This window comes from Streptopelia decaocto (genome assembly GCF_964273445.1).
Source record: "Streptopelia decaocto genome assembly, chromosome: 16".
Taxonomy (NCBI): Eukaryota; Metazoa; Chordata; class Aves; order Columbiformes; family Columbidae; genus Streptopelia; species Streptopelia decaocto.
The window spans coordinates 11,539,094-11,561,693 of NC_138671.1; the positions used below are offsets into that span (position 1 = coordinate 11,539,094).

Genomic DNA, 22,600 nt, shown 5'->3' on the forward strand with positions numbered 1-22,600 from the left:
TCTCCAACATAATGAATTTATGAGCCTTTTCCTGCCCTCGGGTCAGTTGCTCCGCAATGGCATCCTGGGGTGGGTTAGAAGGGGGTGGTCAGTAGGTCAGAGAGGTTCTCCTGCCCCTCTGCTCTGCCCTGGGGAGACCACACCTGGAATATTGTGTCCAGTTGTGGTCCCTCAGTTCCAGCAGCACAGGGAACTGCTGGAGAGAGTCCAGCACAGCCACCAAGATGCTGAAGGGAGTGGAGCATCTCCCGTGTGAGGAAAGGCTGAGGGAGCTGGGGCTCTGGAGCTGGACAAGAGGAGACTGAGGGGGGACTCATTGCTGGGGATCAATATGGAAAGGGGGAGTGTCAGGACGATGGAGCCAGGCTCTTCTGGGTGACAACCAGTGATAGGACAAGGGGCAATGGGTACAAACTGGAACACAGGAGGTTCCACTTCAATTTGAGAAGAAACTTCTTCCTGGTGAGGGTGGCAGAGCCTGGCCCAGGCTGCCCAGGGAGGTTGTGGAGTCTCCTTCTCTGCAGACATTCCAACCCGCCTGGACACCTTCCTGTGTAACCTCAGCTGGGTGTTCCTGCTCCATGGGGGGATTGCACTGGATGTCACTTCCAACCCCTGACATCCTAGGATTCTGTGACGCTGTGGACCCAGGTGCTCCCCACCCTCCTCGTGGAGACACGAACCCTGCTGTGCCTCCCGCCTGCTCGGGAATTACTTGACTCAAACGCTGTACTTGAAATAAATCAACATTTAATATTTTACAATTACCTTAAAAGTTCTTTGAACAGTATTTTACAGATCAGCACAGACTTTACACGGCTGCACATATGTACAAGGATGACCTGAAAGAACCTCGGACTTCTTTCATTTCCAGAAAGCATCAGAGGTCAAAACCTTAATCAGGATTATGAGTCCCCAGAGTTTGCGCTTGTTTTTCTCTATGAGACGGAAATTCTCTTCTCTAGTATTTCTGTAAGGCCGGCTGAAACCAAGGAGGTTTATATCATTAACGGCAGCAGGCATATATTTAGCCGTGGATATCACAATCACAAATAGCAATGTTTTGACAGGATAAGGTGCTATTTTGAAGTATTGAACAAAAAAAAACACCACCAGCTGTCAAACTTCAGCCCCATTTGAGAAGACGCACACAAACCTGTTTGGGAAATGAAAAGTCAGTGAAGAAACTTTTTCCAAGTGCATGGAAAGAGCTATTAAAACACATTTCTGATCCCTTGAGCCTATTTGACTTAAAATACCGATGTGCAGGAGTGCACGGCAGCGACCTCAGCGCGTGCTGTCCCCCGCGAGGGCAGGGACGGCCCAGCAGCACCCGCAGGGGCTCCGTGTCCCCGCTGCCCGCAAGGACAGGCGCTGCTCCACGCACACAGGAGGCGATGGGAGCTCCTGGAGCTGCTGTGAGGCCAGGGAAGGTGGGTCCTTGCTGGGTGTCCAAGCTGTGTTTGCATCACGGTGGAGCCAGAGCACCTGCTTACGTGCAAGTGATGCTTCACCCCACGCGAAAGTCTCTTCTCGGAGTCCACAATGCAACACCATCCTTGGGATGGTTTATTCAAGTAGAAGGATGAAGCGCAGAGGCCCCAGGACCATGTTCACATCCCATTTTGCTTATTTCTGGCCATTGGCAGAAGCTGCACCCAGAGCTGCTGGGGCCACCAAGGAGCCAGCTGGCACCTTCTCAACCCACGATGTTCACCACTGGGCCCAGACCAAGCTGTCCCCAAACGACAACGGCAGCAGGGACGGAAAGCAGGTTCCGTGTGGCCAGGATCAGAGACAGCACAGCAGGGATCCCCAGACACTCAGGAGGGATGTGGAGGAATCCAGCAGACAAGCCTGACACATGCTCCTCGCAGACAACTGAAGCCCCCAGGGGCTCTGGCCCTTTTCCTGGCAGATTTAACCTCAAATGACACCAGCCCTCGGGGACAGGGCCCAACCTTGTTCTAACTAGTGCTAAGAGCTGATCAGGTCCTGTTCTCAGGAGGATCAGGGGACCCGTGCTGAACTGATCACGCTGTGGCTGAGCCCTGCAGACCCCAGCAACATCAAGGGTCCCTTCCAGACTTTTCCAGGGATCTGATGTCCTCAGTGTTAAGCTCCTTTTAGCCTGTAGCAGGCAGCATGTGCTTCTGCCTGTTACCATTAGTGCAACCACCAAAAACAACTGAGAAACAGCTTGAGAGCTATGAAACCAGGCAAGGGTCAGAATACCTCTAAAACCCCTCAAATATTGCACCTTTCTGTACCTACAGCCTTGCAGAGGAGGATGGAAAGCCTCTTTGTAGGGGATGGGGGGATCTCAAATCCTATTGTCACTTACAAGTGTCACTAGTGTTTTTGGTGCTGGGTCCTTCTGTAGCAAAGCTGCCTCTTTGGGTGAGCTTAAGGCAATCCCAGTGGTTTCCCCGGTATTTCCCTCCCTCTTGTGAGTGCGAGCATGGTTCCTGTCATATTTCAAGCAACTATTGAGGATTCAGGCTCTGGGATATCTCTAGGATATTGGAAATTGGAAGTTCATCTCCTGCAGGTCCTGGATTTACAGTAAACACACATATATACGTGACAAGCTGTCCATGCCCTGGTATGGCTTATTGCACTGGATTCACTGGAATGCAAACAACAGCCTACAACCCACGCCAAGGTCTTCCTGGATTCAACTAGGTCACCCTGTTCTGCAAGACACCCAACCTTCAGAATTTAAATGAAATGTTAAGAAACCCTGTCCCTGTCCTTCAAGAACTGCCCTGAGCATCCGTGACCTGTTACGGGTGACATGCCATCAGGACTTCAGTTGGGAGGCCTGCACCTCCGTGTGCGTTGAAGGCCACCTACCACCACTCAGCCAAGGATATTCATTTTCCAAAATTTCCCTCCACGAGCCCCCCAAGATCACACTGGTCTTGCAGCTGCTGTCACATACAGCCACAGAACCCTTTGCTGGCAGGAAAATCTCACTGCCCTCACCTTGCCCTCCCAATCAGGTGTTGGCAGTCCGCTGAACCAGGTGGAGATCTCAAGGAAACCACTTTCCTCCTATTGCTGAGGAACCCTGAGAGATACCAGAGCACAAGAGCAATGCCCCCATTCCCCAAGCATGGGCTAAGCCCAGCCCAGGAGCAGTTCAGTCACCGCTCTAACGCTTTGGGCTGCAGGATGTCTTGGACAAGAACGGATGGGTCTCCAACCCAAAGGAGGACGGTCAGCCTTCTTTTCCTGAGGCTATATTGGTGTTGGACATGAGTCTGTCCTGAGAGGACACAGGGTGCTTCTACGGCAGTGCTCCACTGAAGGTGGCAATGGGTAAACACAGGAGAGAATGAAACTCGGAGTGGTCCTGGGGAGGCAATGAGGACCTTCTCAGTGCAAAGAGATCGCTGTCCCTGGGTTTGTAGCACACAGAGATCTCACACCTGCCGGGAAACAAAAAGAAACCAAATTATAAGTAAGGTGTGTGGTTGAGAACCACGGCCCTTGGGTGCAGCAGAAATATCTGCAAACAAACAGGAATCAGTGCATTCTTTAGTAGGACTGGAGTTAGAGAGCTGAGAGTTCAGGTCTTTAATCTGGCTCAGATTAGGATCCAGAGCAGAAGCATCCATAACGAATAATTTTTGATATTCATTAGAGAAAATGAGAACTTTTGCATCCCCCATGTTTTGGGGACAGGGAAGCAGCTCCTTTTCCATCTCGTCTCATGAACTCTCCCACTAGTCCCCTGAGTTGCACAACAAACAAGTTAAGTAAAACACTTATCTTTAGGGTTATTTAAAGAAAGAGAAGCCCCCTGTGTTTCAGTCTGTGCCCGTTGCCCCTCACCCTGGCGTTGGGCACCACTGAACAGAGTCTGGTCCATCCTCTGACACCCACCCTGAGATATTGATCCCATTGATCACATCCCTGTCAGCTTCTCTTCTCCAGCTCAACAGCCCCAGCTCTCTCAGTCTCTCCTCACAAGAAAATTGCTCCAAACCCCTCAACAACTTTGTAGCCCGTAGTTCTTACCGTGTTACACTCTGCAGGATCTTCTGCTCATCCTGGTCTAGGCACACAGCGAAGGAGGACTGGAGACCGATAATCTGGACCTTGTCTACTTTGATCTGGGACACACTGATCTGCTGATAGAGAAAGAGTCCGAGTGAGGGAGCTGCCAGGCTCGGTGCGTTGTCCCCGTGCAGGAACGGGGAGCTGGGCACCCCTAGGCCAGGCCTGGTGGCCAACAGAAAGTTTTCCCAAGGAGCTGCTCTCCTGCGCTGCTCCCCTCCCAGCTGAGTCAGCCTGACGTCCTGTTACCAAAAGCAAAAGCACCATGATTTGAGTTACCTGATTGAAGCTTTTTTTGGATTTGGAGTTTTGCCTTTTGACCACCTCTGTCATGGTCAGGTTGAGACACTCTGTCTTCGAGGCTGTAACAAAAGAAAACAGTTATCACTCGGGGCTTCTGGGGCACTGGTGACAACCCAAGCGGTCCCTCCACCCCTCGGAGCATCCCAGAGCGCGCGGCTCTCAGCAGGACCCCACTGCTGGGGAGTGTGCAGTTCCAGCTTGCTTCTCCTCGTGCTGACCCAGACGGAAGGAAAACCACCAGAGACACAGAGGTAAACGTCCTCTGTAATTTCCAAATGCTTTCTAAACGTAGCAGAAAAGGACATTTAACTGTCTTAGGACCTAGACAGGAAAAAAAGCATTGTCCCATCACCAAGAGAAAATTCTAGCTCTCCCAGTGTGCCCTGTCCTGCAGTCCACCCAGGGATGCTTTTTCATGTCTGGAATTACAGTGACATCCTGTGGTCAAACTGCTGGATGGGAAAACCAGAGACGATCAAAGGGAACTGGTTTCTCTTAAAAGGATGAAGATTGATGAAGAAGTTTCTCCACAGTGTGAACCTGAGGACACCCCCTGAAGCAAACCCAGAGTGCTGGCAGCACAAGTGAATCTCCTGAACTAGCACAGAAACACCCAACTCAAGTGTACAGAGGAGGTAAAAGATTAATTCCTGCCAATTTTGTTTGCTTGTTCTCATTTTTCAGGATTGTCTGTTGGGCTTCATGGACAGGGCAGCAGCAGTAGGGACAGAGGTTTAGGTTGAGCTCCATGGGGCATGCAGGAGCTGGCTTGTATTGGTACATCACTCACTTGCCCCAACTACTCCACTCACAAACCACACAGCTGCCAGACACTAAGCACACGAGGAGAGAAGAGCTAAAGAAAACTCACTTTACTCAGAACTAGATGTCTGATTGCCAAACCAGCAATTATCAAGCAACAATGAACAGATATTGTTCTGAAACACACACACAAAATAAAAGTCTTGCTGCTTTTAAAAGGCCCAAGGCCTTATTAATACCCCATCGGAAACCTGATTAGAAAAGAAGTTATGAAGCAAAACCAGATATCTCCGAGCTGCAGGAAGGAAACCGGGCTGAAGTTTGTCTGCAAGGCGCAGCTGCTGGGTGGCAGGACACGCACCCCCTCCCTGGGTCCTGCTTCACTTCAGAACAGTTTTACCCGTCTCTCCTCCCCAAACAAGTGTTATCCTGGAAACTGCCGCCCTCCAGCGATCATCCTGCTGTTTCGACAGCACTGTCCCTGCCAGACATTGCATTTCCCTGGCTGGAAGCTTGGGAAATCAAATGCTCTCCATCCTGGACACGGTGCTAAGCACAGCCAAGGACTACAGGATGCCCCAGGGATCACCAGGCACCTCCTATGTGTCTTCTCCTGAAGTCGCACATCCCCACTTTGCTCCAGCCAGAAGACCCACACTGTCCACACGCTCCACCGGTTCCTCCTGTTGCTCCCTACACAAAGCCTCCGAGACCACTCTACCCACCTAGTTCTTCATACTTCTTGCAGGCTTTGCTAAGGTTGACGGATGTGCAGACCTTCTCCACGTCGTGCCAGTGACTTCTCCCACTGATGGCTGTCTGCAGAGACCAACCAAAGCCCGTGAGATGCCACGCTCCAGCTTGATATCACGCTCCCTCCCACCCCAACCGTCTGGCTGGACTAGCTCAGATACGGATTTACCTGGATCTGCACAGACAAAGTTTCAGTAGGCAATAAAATTCATTTAATCTTGGATTACTGAGAGTACAGACTGACTAAAAGTATGAGAGCATATGATAAATGATGCAAAGTTAATAACTTTGGAATTAAATACATAGCAAGTTTATTACCACCTTCATGCTCAGTCTATAACCTACGTAGGTTTCCATTAGATGCAGGAATTGTGCTGCTAATTATAAGAAGAGTAAGCAGTACTTTAAGTTATACCTAACAATGTATGGTATGGGCAGTACCCATATTTTCTCACAGTGCTGTTTTTATCTAAAACAAGGGACATGAACAGCAGGCAAGGCACTTGTTGCTTCGATTCATATCAATATTTCAAAGGTGCTAACCTATTTTGAAGGTTACCAAGCAGCTGTTTTCTCAATAGTAGGTAGGTGAGGTAGAATAATGTTCCTTACTCTTCTTCATTATTTAGCAGTACAGGTTCTTTGAGAGAGTAAGACTACTTCCAACTTGATCTCAAACATAATTTACATATAGTTGCCCAGCACAGTTAATTTTGTGACGTGATGTATGGATTAGACAGTGAACCTAACAGGGAAGAAAGGATCTATAGTGTCCTTGTTCAGGCTTAACACTAAATAACTGCAGAGGAACCAACAAAGCAGGAGGACTGCTGTGCCCGGCACAAGATCGTAGGCCCACCAGTGTAAAGTGGCACCAAGTACAAGTCCAGGCTCTGGAACCTGGCTGCACGGTCCCTATTTTACTGGGCTGAGCAGGAGTGGAAATCCACCCCCAATTAGCCAGTAAGTAAGCAATTAGTCTGAGTTTGGCTCATCTGGGCTTGGATTCGGGCTCCTCCAGCAGCCTGTCAGCATCCGCCTCTCTCAGCCCCTTGCAGAGATATGTTTGCCCAGCACTAAAGCGTTTCTCTGCCCCATTTGTCTTTGTGAAGCCCCGCGCACTCACCTTGCTGTAGGCGATCTGTAGTGTTAGCGGGATGGCTTCTCTGTCTCCATCGATGCCCAGCCTTTTGCTGCCTGGACCTGCACAAAACAAGGAGCAAATGTCACACGGCGCCTTTTATCCCCATTCTTCAATGGGCTACTGATACAGCACCACACTCGGTCCCTACAGAAAATGGATTAAAAGTGGTTTGCTGAACACAGCTGTGGAGCAAAAAGAAAAGGTGGTTTAAAAGCTGCCAGAAAGCAATGAATCCAGTGCAGAGATTTCAACATAAAGCACAACAAGCAGCTCTGCAAAACTGAAAGTGGCGCTGGCTTAGCCAGAGCAGAGGGGTCTGTGCTCCAGGGAAAACACAAAGCCATCAAAGGCCACATTGCTCCTGTTTTTCCGGGCATATTTGTGCCCACATTAAATTGGCCTTGAAATACTGTGCCCAACACTTGCTAACTTTTTTTCCCCCCCGGATAATGCTTTGCAGATGTTGAGTGGTGTGTTGCCAGACAATCCAGGGATAAAATAATCAAAGTCAGAAAGGATTGGTGGTTCCATGAGTTACTGCAAAGAGGTCTTGGCCAAGCCTGTATTTTGAGGGAGTGGGGTGGTGACACTTTATATGGAAGATATTTTATGAGCTCTGTTTAGAAAGACAAGGCGAGATCACAGAAAAGCAATTGGTTAAAAAAACCTGTGTTTAAATGCAGTATCGTTGGTTGGCCATGAGATGTCTCCGCAAGCACCGGACAACATTTCTCCTTGGTACCCAGGAGAGCTGGAGACAACACTGCAGGCAGATGCTTCTGCCACTGCTGCTTGTCTCTACTAATTTTATAAATCGCTAGTGTAAAAGCTCATGGATCTCCCTTGCAGGGAGGCTACAAACACATGCACAAACCTTGCTTTGCCCAGTAATCTTAGGAAAATGGAAAGAGGGGTTTTATAAATGACGCTCCTGGACAAAGCACAACCGACAGAGAGCAGCAAAATTAAAGATGAAGAGCTGCACTTGGCCAGGTGCTGATGAGAGGAAGGAAATAGGCTTGTAGCTGGTTTATTGCAAATACATTTTAGAGTCGACAGCAGTAAAAACAACAAGGCACAACTTTGCTCTTCAAGAGGGATGCGAGAACCATGATGCCTCGCTTACAAATTTGTGAAGCGATGCCTGGACCTTTGCTCACGATGCAGCCTGGGTTCAGACATCGCTTGCAGCCCACGGTCCCCCCAGCGCCCCCAGTGTGCAGACCCTTGTCCCGAGGCTGCAGGTGCAGAAGCAGGTACAGACCTGATGCTTTGATGGCCCGTGTGGCCGCTGAGTGGCCCAGCTCGAGGGAATGGATGAAGACTTCGGTCATCTTTTCTCCCCCGATGAAGGTGAGCTGCCAGGGGAGAAGAGGGGAGACGTGGTGGTGAGGAGACCCAGCCGGCACCAGGCACCGTTCACCCCTCTCACTCCTTTCTACAGGTAACTGGTCAGTTTGGGAGAATCCTCTCACGTGTTGAAAATACACCTTTTTGACAACTGCCTGGGGTGACACTTGCCTTTAGCTGTACTTCTGACTGTTTTAACAGACCACCAGCAAACTAAACAAACCAAAAACCTGATTTTCATGTAAAGAAAACTCCCCACCCCACTGGAAAGGAAACCTACGATGAGCCTAACAGCTGGGTCTGGGCATCGCTTTGGGTGACGAAGTCCCATGGACAGCAACTCTGCTTGCCACGGCCTCACTGCAGCTGGTCCCGTGCCACCAAACCAAAGTGGTCGTTGCAGCCGTGCCCTCAACCTGCCCCAGCGCGTTTGTCCCATGCACACAGCGGGGTGTGCAGAACAGGCTTTGTGGAGGGGCTTGGTTTGGAAAGCAGAGCACTGGAGGGACTTCCAGTGATGTAAATAACCTGACAGAAGTCACTTTTGTCACAGGGAAAGGTACTTGGATGAAAAACTGCTCGTGTGACTTAAGGATTGTCTGGGCAGGACCTGCATCTCTCAGTCCTTGAGCCAGGAGCTCATGTACAAGGGAACAAGAAGAGACCCAGCTCAGGCTTACCAGCACATGGTGGCTGTGCCAGACCCCCACCTGCTTCACAGGCAGATTCCCGGTTGGTGGCACCAGCAGAAAATCCCCCTTTTCCCTTCACCAAGAAAGTGCCAAGCCCCTTCACCCACCTCTGTCTGGTAGAGCTGCAGCAGGACGGGGCGCGTGGCGAAGCGGCAGTAGTAGAGGATCATGTCAGCCAGGATGGGCAGCTGCTCCGGGGAGTCCTCCTGGGGCTCAGCCTCCGGCTTGGCCGACTGCAGCAAGAGGGGGAGTCACAACCCTGAAGAAGTGCATGGTACCCACAGCCCACATAGCACGGCTCATCCCACCCCATCGGGGCCAAAAGCTATCCTCCTGACCAGCCAGTGTCCAGTTCTGGTCTCTCCAGTGTAACGACAGGGAATTACTGGAGAGAGTCCAGCGCTGGGCTACAAAGATGCTGAGGGATCTGGAGCAATTTTCTTGTGAGGAGAGACAGAGAGAGCTGGGGCTGTTGAGCTGGAGAAGAGAAGCTGAGAGGGATCTGATCAATGGGATCAATATCTCAGGGTGGGTGTCAGAGGATGGACCAGACTCTGTTCAGTGGTGCCCAACGCCAGGGTGAGGGGCAACGGGCACAGACTGAAACACAGGAGGCTCCATGTGAACAGGAGCAGAAACTTGTTTGCTGGGAGGTGCCAGAGCCTGGCCCAGGCTGCCCAGAGCGGGTGTGGAGTCTCCTTCTCTGAGACATTCAAACCCCCTGGACCCACCTGTGTGATCTGCTGTGTGACCCTGCGTGAGCAGGGGTTGCACTGGGGGATCTGCAGAGGGCCCTTCAGCCCACACCAGCCTGGGTTTCTATGATTCTGTGACTGTGTAGCCCAGTGCTAACAGAAGCTCTCCTCTCAGCTACCCTGTCCTTCAGGGCAGGGGGACGCTGAGCCCCGTCAGCTCACACACACATACCTGACACAGGACGTCCATGGGCAGGTTCATCAGTCCCAGAACATTGCGCTCGTACCACGGGTCCAACATGCCGATGTAGTGGGAGATGTCGTTGGTGCTGCTCTCCATTCGAGCCAAGGTGGGATCCTAAAACCAGACACACCAGGGTCACGCTGGGGGTGCCCCCGGGCTCCTCATCCCATGCTTGGAGCTGGTGGAAGATCCAGCAATGCTCCTCAGCCTGCCCTGCCCGCCTCCTCACACTCTGCTCGTGGGGCCAGGCAGAGCACCGGTGGCACCGTGGGCCCCGGGCCAGCAGGACACCTACCAGCTGTGGCGAGGCCCGGAGCTGCGGGTCCCCCAGGGATGGAGACGGATGCATCAGTGGCGTCGATGGAGCCAAGCAGCTCCTCTTCACAGGGACGTAGAAAAACTGCAGCTTGAAGTACCTTGTCAGTGAGGGGCAGGTGCTCTCCTTGAGCCTGGGAGAAGGCAGGAGAGGCCTGGGTGAGTGAGGCTCTTCCGTGTGTCCCAGCAGGGCCAGGTACCTGCACAGGGTCCCCCGCACCGCCCAGCTCACCTGAGGTTGCTGTAGGCTCGGGCCACTTTCCCCGAGATGCGGTCGGAGCCGAAGACCACGATGCGCAGCGTGGACACCTTGGCGTCCTCGTCGTAGCTGAGGAAGGGCCGTCGGGGGAGGCTGAGCTGGCGCGGGGCGAGCGGCGCCGGCAGCCGCTGGCTCAGGACGTGCTGCGGCAGCGAGTGAGCGCGGCGGGAGCGCGGCGGGACGCGGTGCTTGGCCTGCGGGGCGCACAGGCTCTCGGCCCGGCGCAGCGGCAGCGGGAGCGAGCCCGTGTCCGGGCAGTCCTTCAGGTCCCTCCTCAAGACCAGCTGGCTTTTGCTTTTGAAGAGTTTGTAGATCTTAGTGGTCAGGGTTTGTCTGTATTTGTGGTGGGTTTTCTCCACCTTCAGCTCCAGCCGCCCCGCCGTGTCCAGGGAGCTTTCGTCACTGTCCTCCGCGTACCCACTGTCCATGCAGTCCTTCAGGCTGGAGACAAATGACTTCAGGGACTTTCTGGAGACCACCGTCAGTTCTGAGATGGAGTCCTTGGAGGTGTTGAAGAGAGACACTCGTGAGGACTTCAATCCCTCTTCCGACAGCGCTGAGTAAACGGAGTCTTTGGAAATGGCACAGATGGGGGAAAGCAGCGAGTCCCGCTCAGGGGAACAGCCATCAGTTTCCACCTCCTCCTCTTCATCCTCCTCCTCGTTCTCTGAGGCCATGTGCTCAACAACGCTGCACTCTTTGCTGAGGACATCACTGAGGATATCTGAAAGGCAATCAGGAGATCACATCTGGCATGGGCTCCAGAATAATCATTGGAAACGTGATGACCCCAGACAACAGCACTACTACAGCACAGCCAGTGCTCCCTTTGATCCTGCATGGTTTCGAAAAGGAGCTGAAAACTTCTGACTGAACATTTTTACATTTCCAGAAGGTGCTCAGATGCAATGCAAACCAAAATGTGTTTCTCTCCTTGAGGTCACATTCTGTTTAGGTTCTCGAAAAGCAAACACCAGTTGGGGTTTTGCTTCCTTCCTACACAGATTTCACAACGTGCTCATGTCTGATGCGGGTTTAACCGGAGGGCAGGAGGAAAGCGAGGGATTTGGCTTATCAGACCCAAATCACCCCACTGAGAGTGGCCTCCCAGCAAGGCTGGACTCACTGCAAAGCCCAAGCCAGAGCTCTGGTCCAGCTCGCTGGGTCCAGGCGGCAATGAACACGAAACCTTTATAAGAACAGAAAGGGTCTTCCAGGAATGGGGAAGCCAGAGGGATCAGCTCAGCAGACGGGGAAACCACGGCTTCCCCTGAAAAACTGCTGCGGCCAGGCTGAGAGCACGGCAGAGGCACTGGCTCCCTGGCCAGCCCTGCGGGGGGGTGGAAGAGCCACAGCATCCCAGGGGTCTCAGCCCCACCGTGCCCTGACATCTCACTCTGGTCAGGCCTTCCCAGCAACAATTATTTGCAGGGCATGAGCTCCTTACAGAGGAGCTTTCTATCAAATAAGGTCTCCATCCTACCAGTATCCCCACAGACTTGGGTACAATAAATCTGCCCCAGCCTAATGCAAGGTACAATTTTGCTCAGCAGATTAAGTGCTCAAGCTAGGAAAGGCCTTGAGGAGCTGGAGCGAGTGGAGAGAAGGGAACGGAGCTGGTGAGGGGCTGGAGCACAAGTGTGATGGGAGCGGCTGAGGGACCTGGGGGGTTCAGCTGGAGAACAGGAGCTGAGGGGAGACCTTCTGATCTCTGAACTGCCTGAAAGGAGCTTGGAGCCAGGGGGGGGTCAGGCTCTGCTCCCCAGGAACAAGCGCCAGGAGCAGAGGAAACGGCCTCAAGTTGCACCAGGGGAGGTTGAGGCTGGATCTGGGGAACAATTTGTTCCCCAAAGGGCTGTGGGGCGTTGGAACAGGCTGCCCAGGGCAGTGCTGGAGTCACCAGCCCTGGAGGGCTGGACAGACGGAGAAGACGTTCTGAGGACATGGGGCAGTGCCAGGGGTGGGTTAACAATTGGACTTGATGATCTTGAGGGTCTTTTCCAACCAAAATGATTATGTGTTTCTATGATTTGTCTCTGGCAAAACACGTTTGGGGGCTACCAGTGTCTTGCACCCACTGCTTGGATGAGGACTTTGCTTGCAATATCACAGCAGGTGTCACGCCTGAGCTGACACCCGCATCCTGTCCCACTTAAGGGACACAGGCATCCACTGTGTCACCTCCCCCTCCAACATCAACAATTCATTACTGGCTTTTTCAGGCTCCAGCCACAGCTTGTGTCATGTACCCAGCTCCACGTGGCAGCCCCAGCCAAGACGAAACGCTGCTCAGCCCCCGCTGTGACGGGGAGCAGCGGGCTGCGCTCTCATCAGGAGGGACGGGGACACCCCCCGCTTACCAAAGTTATCCTGATCCCAGCTGTACGTGTAGCAGCGAGCGGCAGGGATGGGGATGGGGTGGAGTTTGCGGGGCTGAGCCTCTCCTGGGAAGAGAGGAGAGGAGTTAGTTTGCAGGAACCCCAATACCCCTCCTGACAGCTCTCCTGGCCGGTGGGACACGCCACCCACCCCACACATGTTCTGGGCAGCCCAGCTCATGCAGAACACCAACGCTGCTGTCATTATGCCCCCAAAGTCACATGCAACTGGGACAAGGGGACATTTCACACCTCTAAGAGCCATCAGACATCAGTGCTACCATCGCTTTCTGATTTCATGTTTTCATCTTGCCCACAAAGGCTGGAGAATTTTTTTTTGTTGCTGTTTTCATGAAAGATGAGAAACAATTTCTGGCTCATCACATGCTCGTAAAACAGGACCTGGGTTGGTGGGTTTTTTTGCTGTAGTTGTTGCACTAGGTTGAAATTTTGCGCCTCAGGGGGCTGGTTCACAGCACAGGGCTCATCGCCGCAGCAGGGGCTGAGCCAGCAGAAATCCCTGCAGGAAAGAGGGGCCGGGGGGACTCTCACCCGCGATGGCCGGGAAGGACGCGGCGCCGGCGATGTCCCGCAGCACGGACTGCAGCCGCTCCCGGGCCAGGACCGGGTCGCTGCTGGCGGCCGCGATCTCCTGCGCATCGGCGGCACTGGCGTAGATCTCCAGGAGCTCTTCCAGTGTCTTGGACTGGGGGGAGCGAGGACAAGGCAAGAGATCGAGGGGGTCTCTCCGCAGAGGCAACACACAGGTTTTTGAGGAAGGTCACTACCTACTCCACTGGGTAAATCTCCCTCCCTTCTCTACCTCTTACCCACTTCAAGTTCCCCCAAAACTTCTGCAAAGAGAAATATGTGTTTGAACACACCTGAGGGGTTTTCTTCACAGGTTTTTGCTCCCACCCCAAACACCAAAGCAAAAAGTGTTTCACTGGCTAAACAAACACTTTTGCTGCGTTTCAAATCCAGGGGCTCTTTCTCCGTTTAGGGATGGGGAAAGGAGTAAAAGGTTAAAAGGCAAGTTACCCCACATCACGCTTCACAAAACAGAAGCATAGACCTCAGGTCTAAGCTGAAAAGGCAAAGACACATATTTTTTTCTACAAGAAGTGTTATCAAAACTTCTTTCCTTTCGTCAATCCAATATTATTTTGGTCAGGAAATCCACCAGCCAACTGCATGAAGCTGCTCCCAAGGGCATCGTGGCATCCCCGAAGCTCTCTGGCCTACCTTGAGGAGGTGGTGCAGGCTGCCCAGGTCGCAGCGGGTGCCGAAGTTGGCCTGGTAGAGATGCTCGAGGAGCAGGACGAGGGTGCCGTGCCGCGGGTGCTTGCTGGCGCTCAGCTTCTCGGCGATGGAGAGGAACTCGCTCTGCACCTCGGAGCGGTTGAGCAGCAGCACCGTCCTGAGGACAAGGGGACAGCAGTTAGACTGGGCAGGCAGGCTCAGACGCCGGTGGCACAGGAAATTCTTGGACAAATTCACACTAGATGGCAGTGGCCTCTCATGTTAGTCGCTGTCGAAGGGTCTTGGGGCTATTCCAGACCCAACCTGCAGTGCCAAATAGATGAGCATCCTCCAGCCTGCCCCTCAGCACCGCCTCTCCTGCCACATCTGCAAAATCACCAGCACAATGATGGTTCAATCAGCCCCAAACAGGGCTCCAGCTCAGCAGCCAGTTGTCCAGCACATACAGTGAAAGGGGAGATAGAAAATCAGAGTGGTTCCCAGAACACCTTCCCCCTGCAAGGTGCAGGTCAGAGCATCGCTCTGGGCTATAAGGAGAAGAGCCACATCCTCCAGCTGCATTTTTGCTCTGGACCACAACAGGAGTACCACAGGCTTTGAGTTCCCAAACGTGCAGCTTGGAGAGCTCTGTTCTCGGAGGAGAGCCGTCCACCTCACTGAGCAAAACTGGCTCTGAGTTAAGGATGAGCCTGGTTCTAGAAAGCTCAGGCCATGGCCACAAGCTTTCAATCAGCCCAAGGTTCAGCTTGTGTACAGCTTTGTGCCAGACTTTTGGGGCTTTTTATGCAAATATAACCACCGTGCTGTAAGTCAGTGGTGGTTGCACTTGCACCAGTATAAGCATGTAGAGCAGAGGAACTGCACTGGGAAAGCAGCACCAGCGCAGCTGGGTGGGATACGGTTGCAGATCCAGAGCTTCACAGCATGTACGGACAGGCCAAAATGGGAGGACACCCTCCTGCCCAGCATGGAGGCGGCTGGACATGAAGGGCTGTCCCCAGGGCTGGCATTGGAACCAGGGAGGACACACACCACCCTGGCTCATATTCCTATTTACAAATGAGATGCCCTGGCAAGAGGAAAGGTTCAGCCCTCTAAATAAGGTGCAAAGCGACTGTGCTGAGAGCAGCCAGGCTGTCAGTAATTGTTGCACTGGAACAGACTCGCTTCTGACTCCCTTAGGGGCAGTGGCTCCCAAACACGCAGATCAAAGCGTCTCCTGGTTGTTCTCCAACGTGTGCTGAGATCAGCAGCTCCCTGGGGAGGAGACTTTGCCTTCCCTGGCTCTTTCACCCAGATCTGCAGCCCTGCAGGATGACCGACGTGGGGAGCCCACAGATCCTGACCCACAGCTGCGGAATTGCCACAGCCACTTTCCTCATTTCTTCCCACAGCTCAGCCCGGTTATCCAGCTCTTCTTCCCGGTACCCACCACACCATCACCTTTGAGATGCTGCTTACTGCAGCCCCGCTGCTGTTCAAGCGGCGTGAGACCCTGGGGATGCTACCGAGAGGCACCCACGGCCACACTTACACGGTGGAGCTCTGGTGGTTCTTCACGGGCAGCCCCTGCTCCGTCCTCACCAGCCTCTGGAAGGAGATCCCTGGGGGAGAGAGCAGAGGACGTGAGACGCGGCACCACTGCAGATCCCTCTGCCTCAGGTACACATTGGCTTTGTCCCCTAATTCGGTGCTGAGCTGCCTGGGCTGCTGCCCGAAGCATGCATGGCAGCTCCAAAAGTCCTTATGGGGACAAGGCACAGCCACTGTGTCAGGGGACCAGCCCAGGAGCCAGGGAGCCTTGGGATATCAAGGGAAAATGCCCAGAGCAGTGTGAAAGTAACCAAAGGGCAGGAGAGCTGCTCCATTCCCGGTCCCTTCTGCCCCATGGCTATGTGGGTTGTGAAGTACATGGATGATATTTAGCAGCTTCTGCCACTTGCTTTAGCCCCAACAGGCCCTGGGTGTCACTCGTGGACAGCAGGTCATGGCCACCTTCCCTCCCGCAGGGACGGAGCCCAGATTGGCCCCAGCAGAAGGGAGGTTGGTGTGGGCAGCCCATGTTCCTGGGACTGTCCCCAGAAGGCCATCGGGAACCCCAATCAGGTGACACTGGATGGAGCAGGACTGGGTGGCAACAGCAGAGCCCATGTCACCCCCAGACAGCAGAAGGACTAGGGTACATCTTGGGAAATATCTGATGGCATCAAGAAGATCCAGCACCCTTATTACTGCCGGCAGCCACATCCCAACCCCAGCTGCTGCCCATGGGGGGAGCCCAGTACTCATGGGGGGGCCCAGCACCCACAGGCATCTCATACTGATCTACACAGGCCCCTCAACTATGGCAGCGTTCACCCCTCCTGCAGAGACATCAGCCCATTTGCAAATAAAGCTATCGCATTCTTGGCAAATATTGACAGCAGCTTGTTCCCAGTTAATATTTACCCTCATCTCAATAAAAAGCTTTTGCTTCAGCCTGGTGGCAAGTCACAGAGGCCATGCAACAAGCGTATAAGGTCCTGGCTCCATTTCCAGCCGAGGACATGTTTTCACTGTTCTTGGCTCCAGCTGGGGGCAGCGACCACAGCAAGGGGCAGCACTGGGCTCCCCATCAGCCCAACACCTCCCACGTGGCATCTTTGGGCAGGGGAATCTCATATGCTTATAGAAGGGGAAAAGCTTTTGGACCAAAGTCCCCAGCTCAGGCAGCCCCAGGCACCGGTGATTTAGGAACACCCCCCCAGTGCTGGGGCTTTCCCAGCACTCTGCAAAACACAGCCCTGACCGGTGTCACAGCAATAAGGGACCGGGACAGAGCTGGGGGAGTCCAGGGCTGCAGCAGCATGGGACGAGCGTCCCCATGTCCATGCTGGCCCTGCAGCTCTGAGCTGGAGGCTGGACGAGCACAACAGCCCAGCCAGACCTTGCCTGGTGGCCATGGCCATTTGTGCTGGTGGAGCCTCAAGCTGGGGGTAAATCAGCAAGTCCACTGCCAACACTGCAGAGGGTTCTGGGTTTTTTTTTAATAATTTTGTTCCTTTGAAAGCACCTTTCATGTCTTCTGCACCTACAAGTTCTCATCTCCACAGGATGCTGCTGCTGTGATGGAGCCCCTGAGTTCTACATCCTGTCAGGGTTCTCCAAAGCAGGTGCCTGGTTTAAGGACAGGGTGAAGTACCCCCAGCCTCAGCCACAGCCCAGGTACCCATCTGAGGCATCCCAGGTCCTGCTCATAGCCCTGCACAGGATTAAACAAGGGCTGAAATCTGCTTAGTGTGATAGCAGTTCTCCATAAGCCACCAAAAGACAGGGAGATTAGGAGAAATGGCCTTTTGGAAATAATTGGAAGAGCCGCTCCATTGGGAACAACAGGACATCTACGAGGAGCCCTTAATTAAGAGGAGCACTGCTGCTGCCAATGGATGTGCCCAAAGCTGTGTCACAAGGTAGTGTCTCAGCTGTAAAGAAAGAGCTGGGGAGTCACTCAGCCCTATAGAAATCTCCATACAAGGGCAGGCTTGAAGGCTCCGGCCACCTTGATGGCAATGAATGGAGTCACTGTTATCTCCCCAGTTCCACCACTGACAAACTGAGCATCTCAAACAAAGCCCAGGGCAGGACAGGGCAGAGCAGCCAGCACGTGCTTAGTCATGGGAAAGACCTCTTGGACTGAAAGGCAGCCAGGAAATAGTTACACGTTTTGCTAATCCATACTGGTCCGGAGCTGAGAGTCCCCAGGATGCTCCCACCACCTTGCACACAAAGCAGACACCGAAAACACAACCCTGCCCTGATCTTCCCGAGGAATCTGGTCTCATCCTGTGCTAGACCACCAGTGAAAATCATCCAGAGGATGGAGGGCAGAGGTCATAGAATCACAGAACAGTTTGGGTCGGAGGGACCTTCCCAGCTCCCCCAGTGCCCCCCCACCATGAGCAGGGACATCTTCACCAGCTCAGGGTGCTCAGAGCCCCGTCCAGCCTGGCCTGGGATGTCTCCAGGGATGGTTCAGCCACCACCTCTCTGGGTACCTGGGCCAGGCTCTCATCACCCTCAGGGGAAACAATTCCTTCCTCATGTCCAGCCTGAATCTCCCTCCTTTAGTTTAAACCATCACCCCTTGTTCCATTGCAACAGGCCCTGCTCAAAAGTCCATCCCCATCTTTCTTATTGGCCCCTTTAAGTATGGAAAGGCTGCACTAAGGTCTCCCTGGATCTTCTCTTCTCCAGCTGAACCCCCCAGCTCTCTCAGCCTGTCCTCCCAGCAGAGCTGTTCCAGCCTCGGGTCATTCCTGTGGCTCCTCTGGCCCCTCTCCAGCAGGTCCCCATCTCCTGGCAGAGCTGAGGTTTGGGATGCACAATGTGAGGGTGGACACCACGCTCAAGGAAATCATGAAGCAACTGGGGTAGGACCCAGCAACACCAGGAGAGTCTCGGGAACAAAGCCAGGGTGGGGGTGGCAGTGGGTGCTTTTGGGGACCCAGGAGAAAGCCCCGCGGCGGGTGGGAGGGCTCACCGGGGGCCTTGAGCTCGTCGCTGATGAAGGTGAGCAGCTCGCGGAAGATGTCGCAGTAGGGCACGGGCCAGGTCAGGAAGCTGTGGTACACGCTGGCGGCTTTCAGGAGCAGGTCTGAGCCTGGTGGGAAGTGAGGAGCCTGCGGGGGACAGCGAGACGGTCAGAAAAGGGAGGAAGGTCGTGGACCTCGAGCACTGCATAAAAACTCAAGGGCTCAGGATGGAAGCGGGAGGAGAGGCCGCAGATCAGTTCACCCTGTGACATCCCGTCCTCTCCCAAGGAAGGGTCAAAGGATCCCCACTGAGAAACCTTCATCCGCTCTGCACCTCCCCAGCCTCCCGCTGTGGATCACATGCCAAAACCTATATATAAATTTCTTTTTAACCACCACAGATCCACAGAGATGAATCGTATTCCAGTCTGTGCTTTTGCGAGATCTGGCAGCAATGATTTCCTTGGGATAATGATGCATTGTGCTAATAATAATAATAATAAAAAAAAGCATTTCCTGTGAGGGTTCCACTCCTCCTTTTCATTAGTGTTGCCTATATATTTTGTACAAGTATAAAGGGTAACGAAAAAAAATTGCCTTCTCTGCACAGAGATATTGTCCATCTCCCTTTCTGATTAGGCCATCTTTAAATAAAAAGATTAAGAACACTGAAGCTCATTTTTTCATCTCTCAGCTTGTGCAATTGCTGCCTGGTCTTGATCTCTGTAGATTCATACAGGATTTTTTTCTGCGAGATGGATTGATCAAAGCAGACTGTGATGTTTCAGACCAAAGCTGCCTTGATTTCGGTGACCATCGAGCACAGCCCTGGTCCCCATGTCTGCCCCGGGGCTGAGATCAGGATACGCGCAGCAGCCGCAGGACTTACATACAGCACCGCGTAGTAGGAGAGCAGAGCCAGGGGCGTCACGAGATCGTAGTCGCAATTCTCCTGCACCTGCAGGAAACAAGCCGAGGGCAGAGGGGTGAGCTGGGCTGCTCGCCCATTAGCATCACTCAAAAGCAACCTGCGCCATCACATCCCCATCCCCAGCAGATTCCCTTCTCCCCATGGGAAAATAACCCCTGAAGGCTCAGTCGCCCACACCGACGGGACGGGTGGACCGGCACAGATGGACGCTCTGCCTTTACCCTCAAGAAGCCAGATTTGGGCAAGTTCCTGATGCTCCTGATCCTTGCAGAGTTGCACGAAAGTGACTCAAAGCAGTCAAGGCAGCAGCCCAGCCCTGTAAGCCGCCTGCAAAGCTCAGCAGCATGGTGCAAACCACACATGTTCGTCCCAGGGAACAGCCAGTGGAATTATTTCGCCAAGGGATTTAGTGGTGGCTCTAAGATATGCTTGCAGACACTGTCTCCCATTGTTCATGAGCACACCACAAAGTGCAATAACCCTTCCGTAAACCCTAATGTAATAAAATGCTATCTGCAACTAGGTCCATTCCAGCCATTGAAAAATGAAAAAAAAAAAGAAAAATATTAAACTGAATTGTGCTGATCTGAAGTGGTATCAGCTCCGCAACCTGGCAGTTAGACCCCAGAAAATGAAAGGCAGCATTCACCCCATCACATGAATCCCAGCACTGGGGATTCAGGAAACACATCACTGTTTCCTGCCACATCAAGGGAGTCCTGTGAGGTCTTCCCGGTCACAGGCCGAGTCAACCCTGTTCAACCAGCGATGCCTCGAGCTCCTGCAGCACATGACGGGACCGCGGCAGGCTGATACCATCGGCCCCGCTGCCTCTTCCCTCCCTGCTGTGCCTGACCCGACTGCCGGGATGCCACACGCTGCAAACCCGCCCTCGGTCCCCAGCGTCCCAGCTCCCGGCCCTGCAGAAAGCCCAGCAGAGCCGCTGCAAAGTTTCCATTAAAAACATCGTGAAACCTTCAATTTGCTCTGATTTGGACTAGCAGCTCCCACCTTACAGCGGGGAAGGTCTGCGGAACGCCGGCTCCATCCACACAGCCCTACGAGCTGGGCTGTTGCTGCACGGCGCCGAGCGGCGCTTTGGGAAATCCAAACCCTTCCGTGTGGATCTGTGGTGCTGCCCAAAGAGCCCATATCGGGAGCTGGGGTTTTCCTTTGCAGTTCCCATGGGATGAAAGCCAGGGGACACGCAGGGCTGCTCCCACCAGCATTTTGGACCTGCTGACGCACCATCACCTGACGCCAAGCCCCAGTGCTCCAGCAACACCTTTCCACAACCCGAAATCACCCACTGAGCTTTGCAAAACTCCCCTTCGGGCAATCCCCAGAACTGACACCACGGCAAAGGCTGCAGGTCTCCCCACAGCCCCCCGACTCACCTCTTTGGCCTTGCCGAGGATCTTCTCCACCAGGATGAGGTAGTTGCCGGCGTCCCGGCTCACCAGCTCCTGCAGGCTCCAGCAGTTCAGGCACAGCCCAGCTGCAGGGAGACAGAGTCACTGTCACCCACAGCCCCACCACCACCCGCAGCCCCCTTCAAGAAGGTTGCAGGAGGGACAAACAGCAGGAAGAGGTCAGGGCGAAGGTGTTTGCCATCTATATGGAATCAGATGGAGGGTGTTGGTCTCTTCTCCCAAGTAACAAGCAATAAAATAAGAGGGAATGGCCTCAAGTTGCACCAGGGAAGGTTTAAGTTGGATGTTGTGAACAATTCGTTCCCCAAAGGGCTGTGGGGCATTGGAACAGGCTGCCCAGGGCAGTGCTGGAGTCACCAGCCCTGGAGGGCTGGACAGACAGAGATGAGGTTCTCAGGGACATGGTTTAATAACCATGTTGAGTTAATGAAACAGTTGGACTCAATGATCTTAAGAGTCTCTTCCAACCAAAATGATTCTATGATACTATGATTCTATCGCGGCAGAGGAAAAAAAAACTGGTGCCCACGTTCTGTACAAGATCTAATCTTGCCAAGTGATGTTTATCACAGCGGCATCACATTGTACCCGAGCGCCTTTGTGCTCCAGCTCATGCAGCCCAACGCTCTCAGCTCTCCCCGGGCAGGCTGGGGAGCAGAGGTGCCTGTGCCGCCATGTGCCTCTGCAGAGACCAGAGGGATGGACGTGGTGCGGGCGGGTGCCCACCTTCAGTCTGCCCCAGCACGGAAAACACACTGGTGCAACCCCTTTCCCTGCTGCACTCAGGCTCAAATACCCCAGATGCACTATCCTGAGTATAAACTCACTCAAACCCTGCAAAATTCAGCCGCTTGCCAGGCACACATCCAACCCCCTCCAGCTGCATCGCACCTGAGGGAGGACTCTGCCTCCCCAGGCCCTGCAGACGCACCAGCACATCAGCATCACGGCAGCCGGAGCTCATAGCAGCATCATTGTTAAGCCTGGCACATATTCCACATATTCCATCTCTTAGAGCCTTTAAATTGCCATTAGTTGTGTTCAAACCCCAAAAGAAGAACAGCCAGACTGAGAGAGGAGAAACTCCATGCCAAAGGACTGAAGGTCCTTCACCCCAGTTGATTAAAACCCCCTGGCCCCATCCCCAGACATCTGCTGGGACCTGACCAGTGACAATGGCCCAAGGTGTTTCCCGAGGCCGCCGCTGCTCTTGGCGGTCAGGGCCACATCCCAGATGGTCTTGGAGGAAATGATGTGTACAAAGGCTCCATTCATCCCAGTCCCACGTCCCAGGGGAGAAGGCGGCGATCACCGGCGGACGGGGATCTGCGGAACGGGAGAGACCAGCACCTCTTCCTCCTCCTTCCTCCCAGGGACGTGGGCACTGCACGCAGCCCCACGGAGAAAAGTTATGGGGAAATTTCAAACAAACGGCCTAACAAATATCCAAGAAGGGTCCATGTTTGCATCTCCCCCATCCCACATCACCATGGGTTTTTCCA

At 53.5% G+C, this 22,600-nt stretch overlaps 1 protein-coding gene across 3 annotated transcripts in view; it reads right to left on the reverse strand.

Moving 5' to 3' along the window:
- Positions 1 to 733: 733 nt before the first annotated feature.
- Positions 734 to 22,600, reverse strand: part of PIK3R5 (phosphoinositide-3-kinase regulatory subunit 5) — a 61,517-nt gene continuing 39,650 nt past the window's right edge. For 2 of the 3 annotated variants that reach the window (XM_082066936.1, XM_082066937.1), the window contains exons 3-19: positions 21,063 to 21,163; positions 19,624 to 19,692; positions 18,743 to 18,881; positions 15,758 to 15,827; positions 14,206 to 14,380; positions 13,513 to 13,666; positions 12,943 to 13,026; positions 10,556 to 11,306; positions 10,304 to 10,457; positions 9,997 to 10,122; positions 9,177 to 9,302; positions 8,292 to 8,385; positions 7,010 to 7,086; positions 5,856 to 5,949; positions 4,345 to 4,427; positions 4,027 to 4,139; positions 734 to 3,434 (exon numbers count right to left, since the gene is read on the reverse strand). In XM_082066936.1, the coding sequence (XP_081923062.1) occupies positions 3,293 to 3,434; positions 4,027 to 4,139; positions 4,345 to 4,427; positions 5,856 to 5,949; positions 7,010 to 7,086; positions 8,292 to 8,385; positions 9,177 to 9,302; positions 9,997 to 10,122; positions 10,304 to 10,457; positions 10,556 to 11,306; positions 12,943 to 13,026; positions 13,513 to 13,666; positions 14,206 to 14,380; positions 15,758 to 15,827; positions 18,743 to 18,881; positions 19,624 to 19,692; positions 21,063 to 21,163 (2,552 nt within the window). In that variant the 3' untranslated portion in view covers positions 734 to 3,292. The remainder of the gene's footprint in view (positions 3,435 to 4,026; positions 4,140 to 4,344; positions 4,428 to 5,855; positions 5,950 to 7,009; positions 7,087 to 8,291; positions 8,386 to 9,176; positions 9,303 to 9,996; positions 10,123 to 10,303; positions 10,458 to 10,555; positions 11,307 to 12,942; positions 13,027 to 13,512; positions 13,667 to 14,205; positions 14,381 to 15,757; positions 15,828 to 18,742; positions 18,882 to 19,623; positions 19,693 to 21,062; positions 21,164 to 22,600) is intronic. The other variant, XM_082066938.1, reaches the window with a different exon arrangement.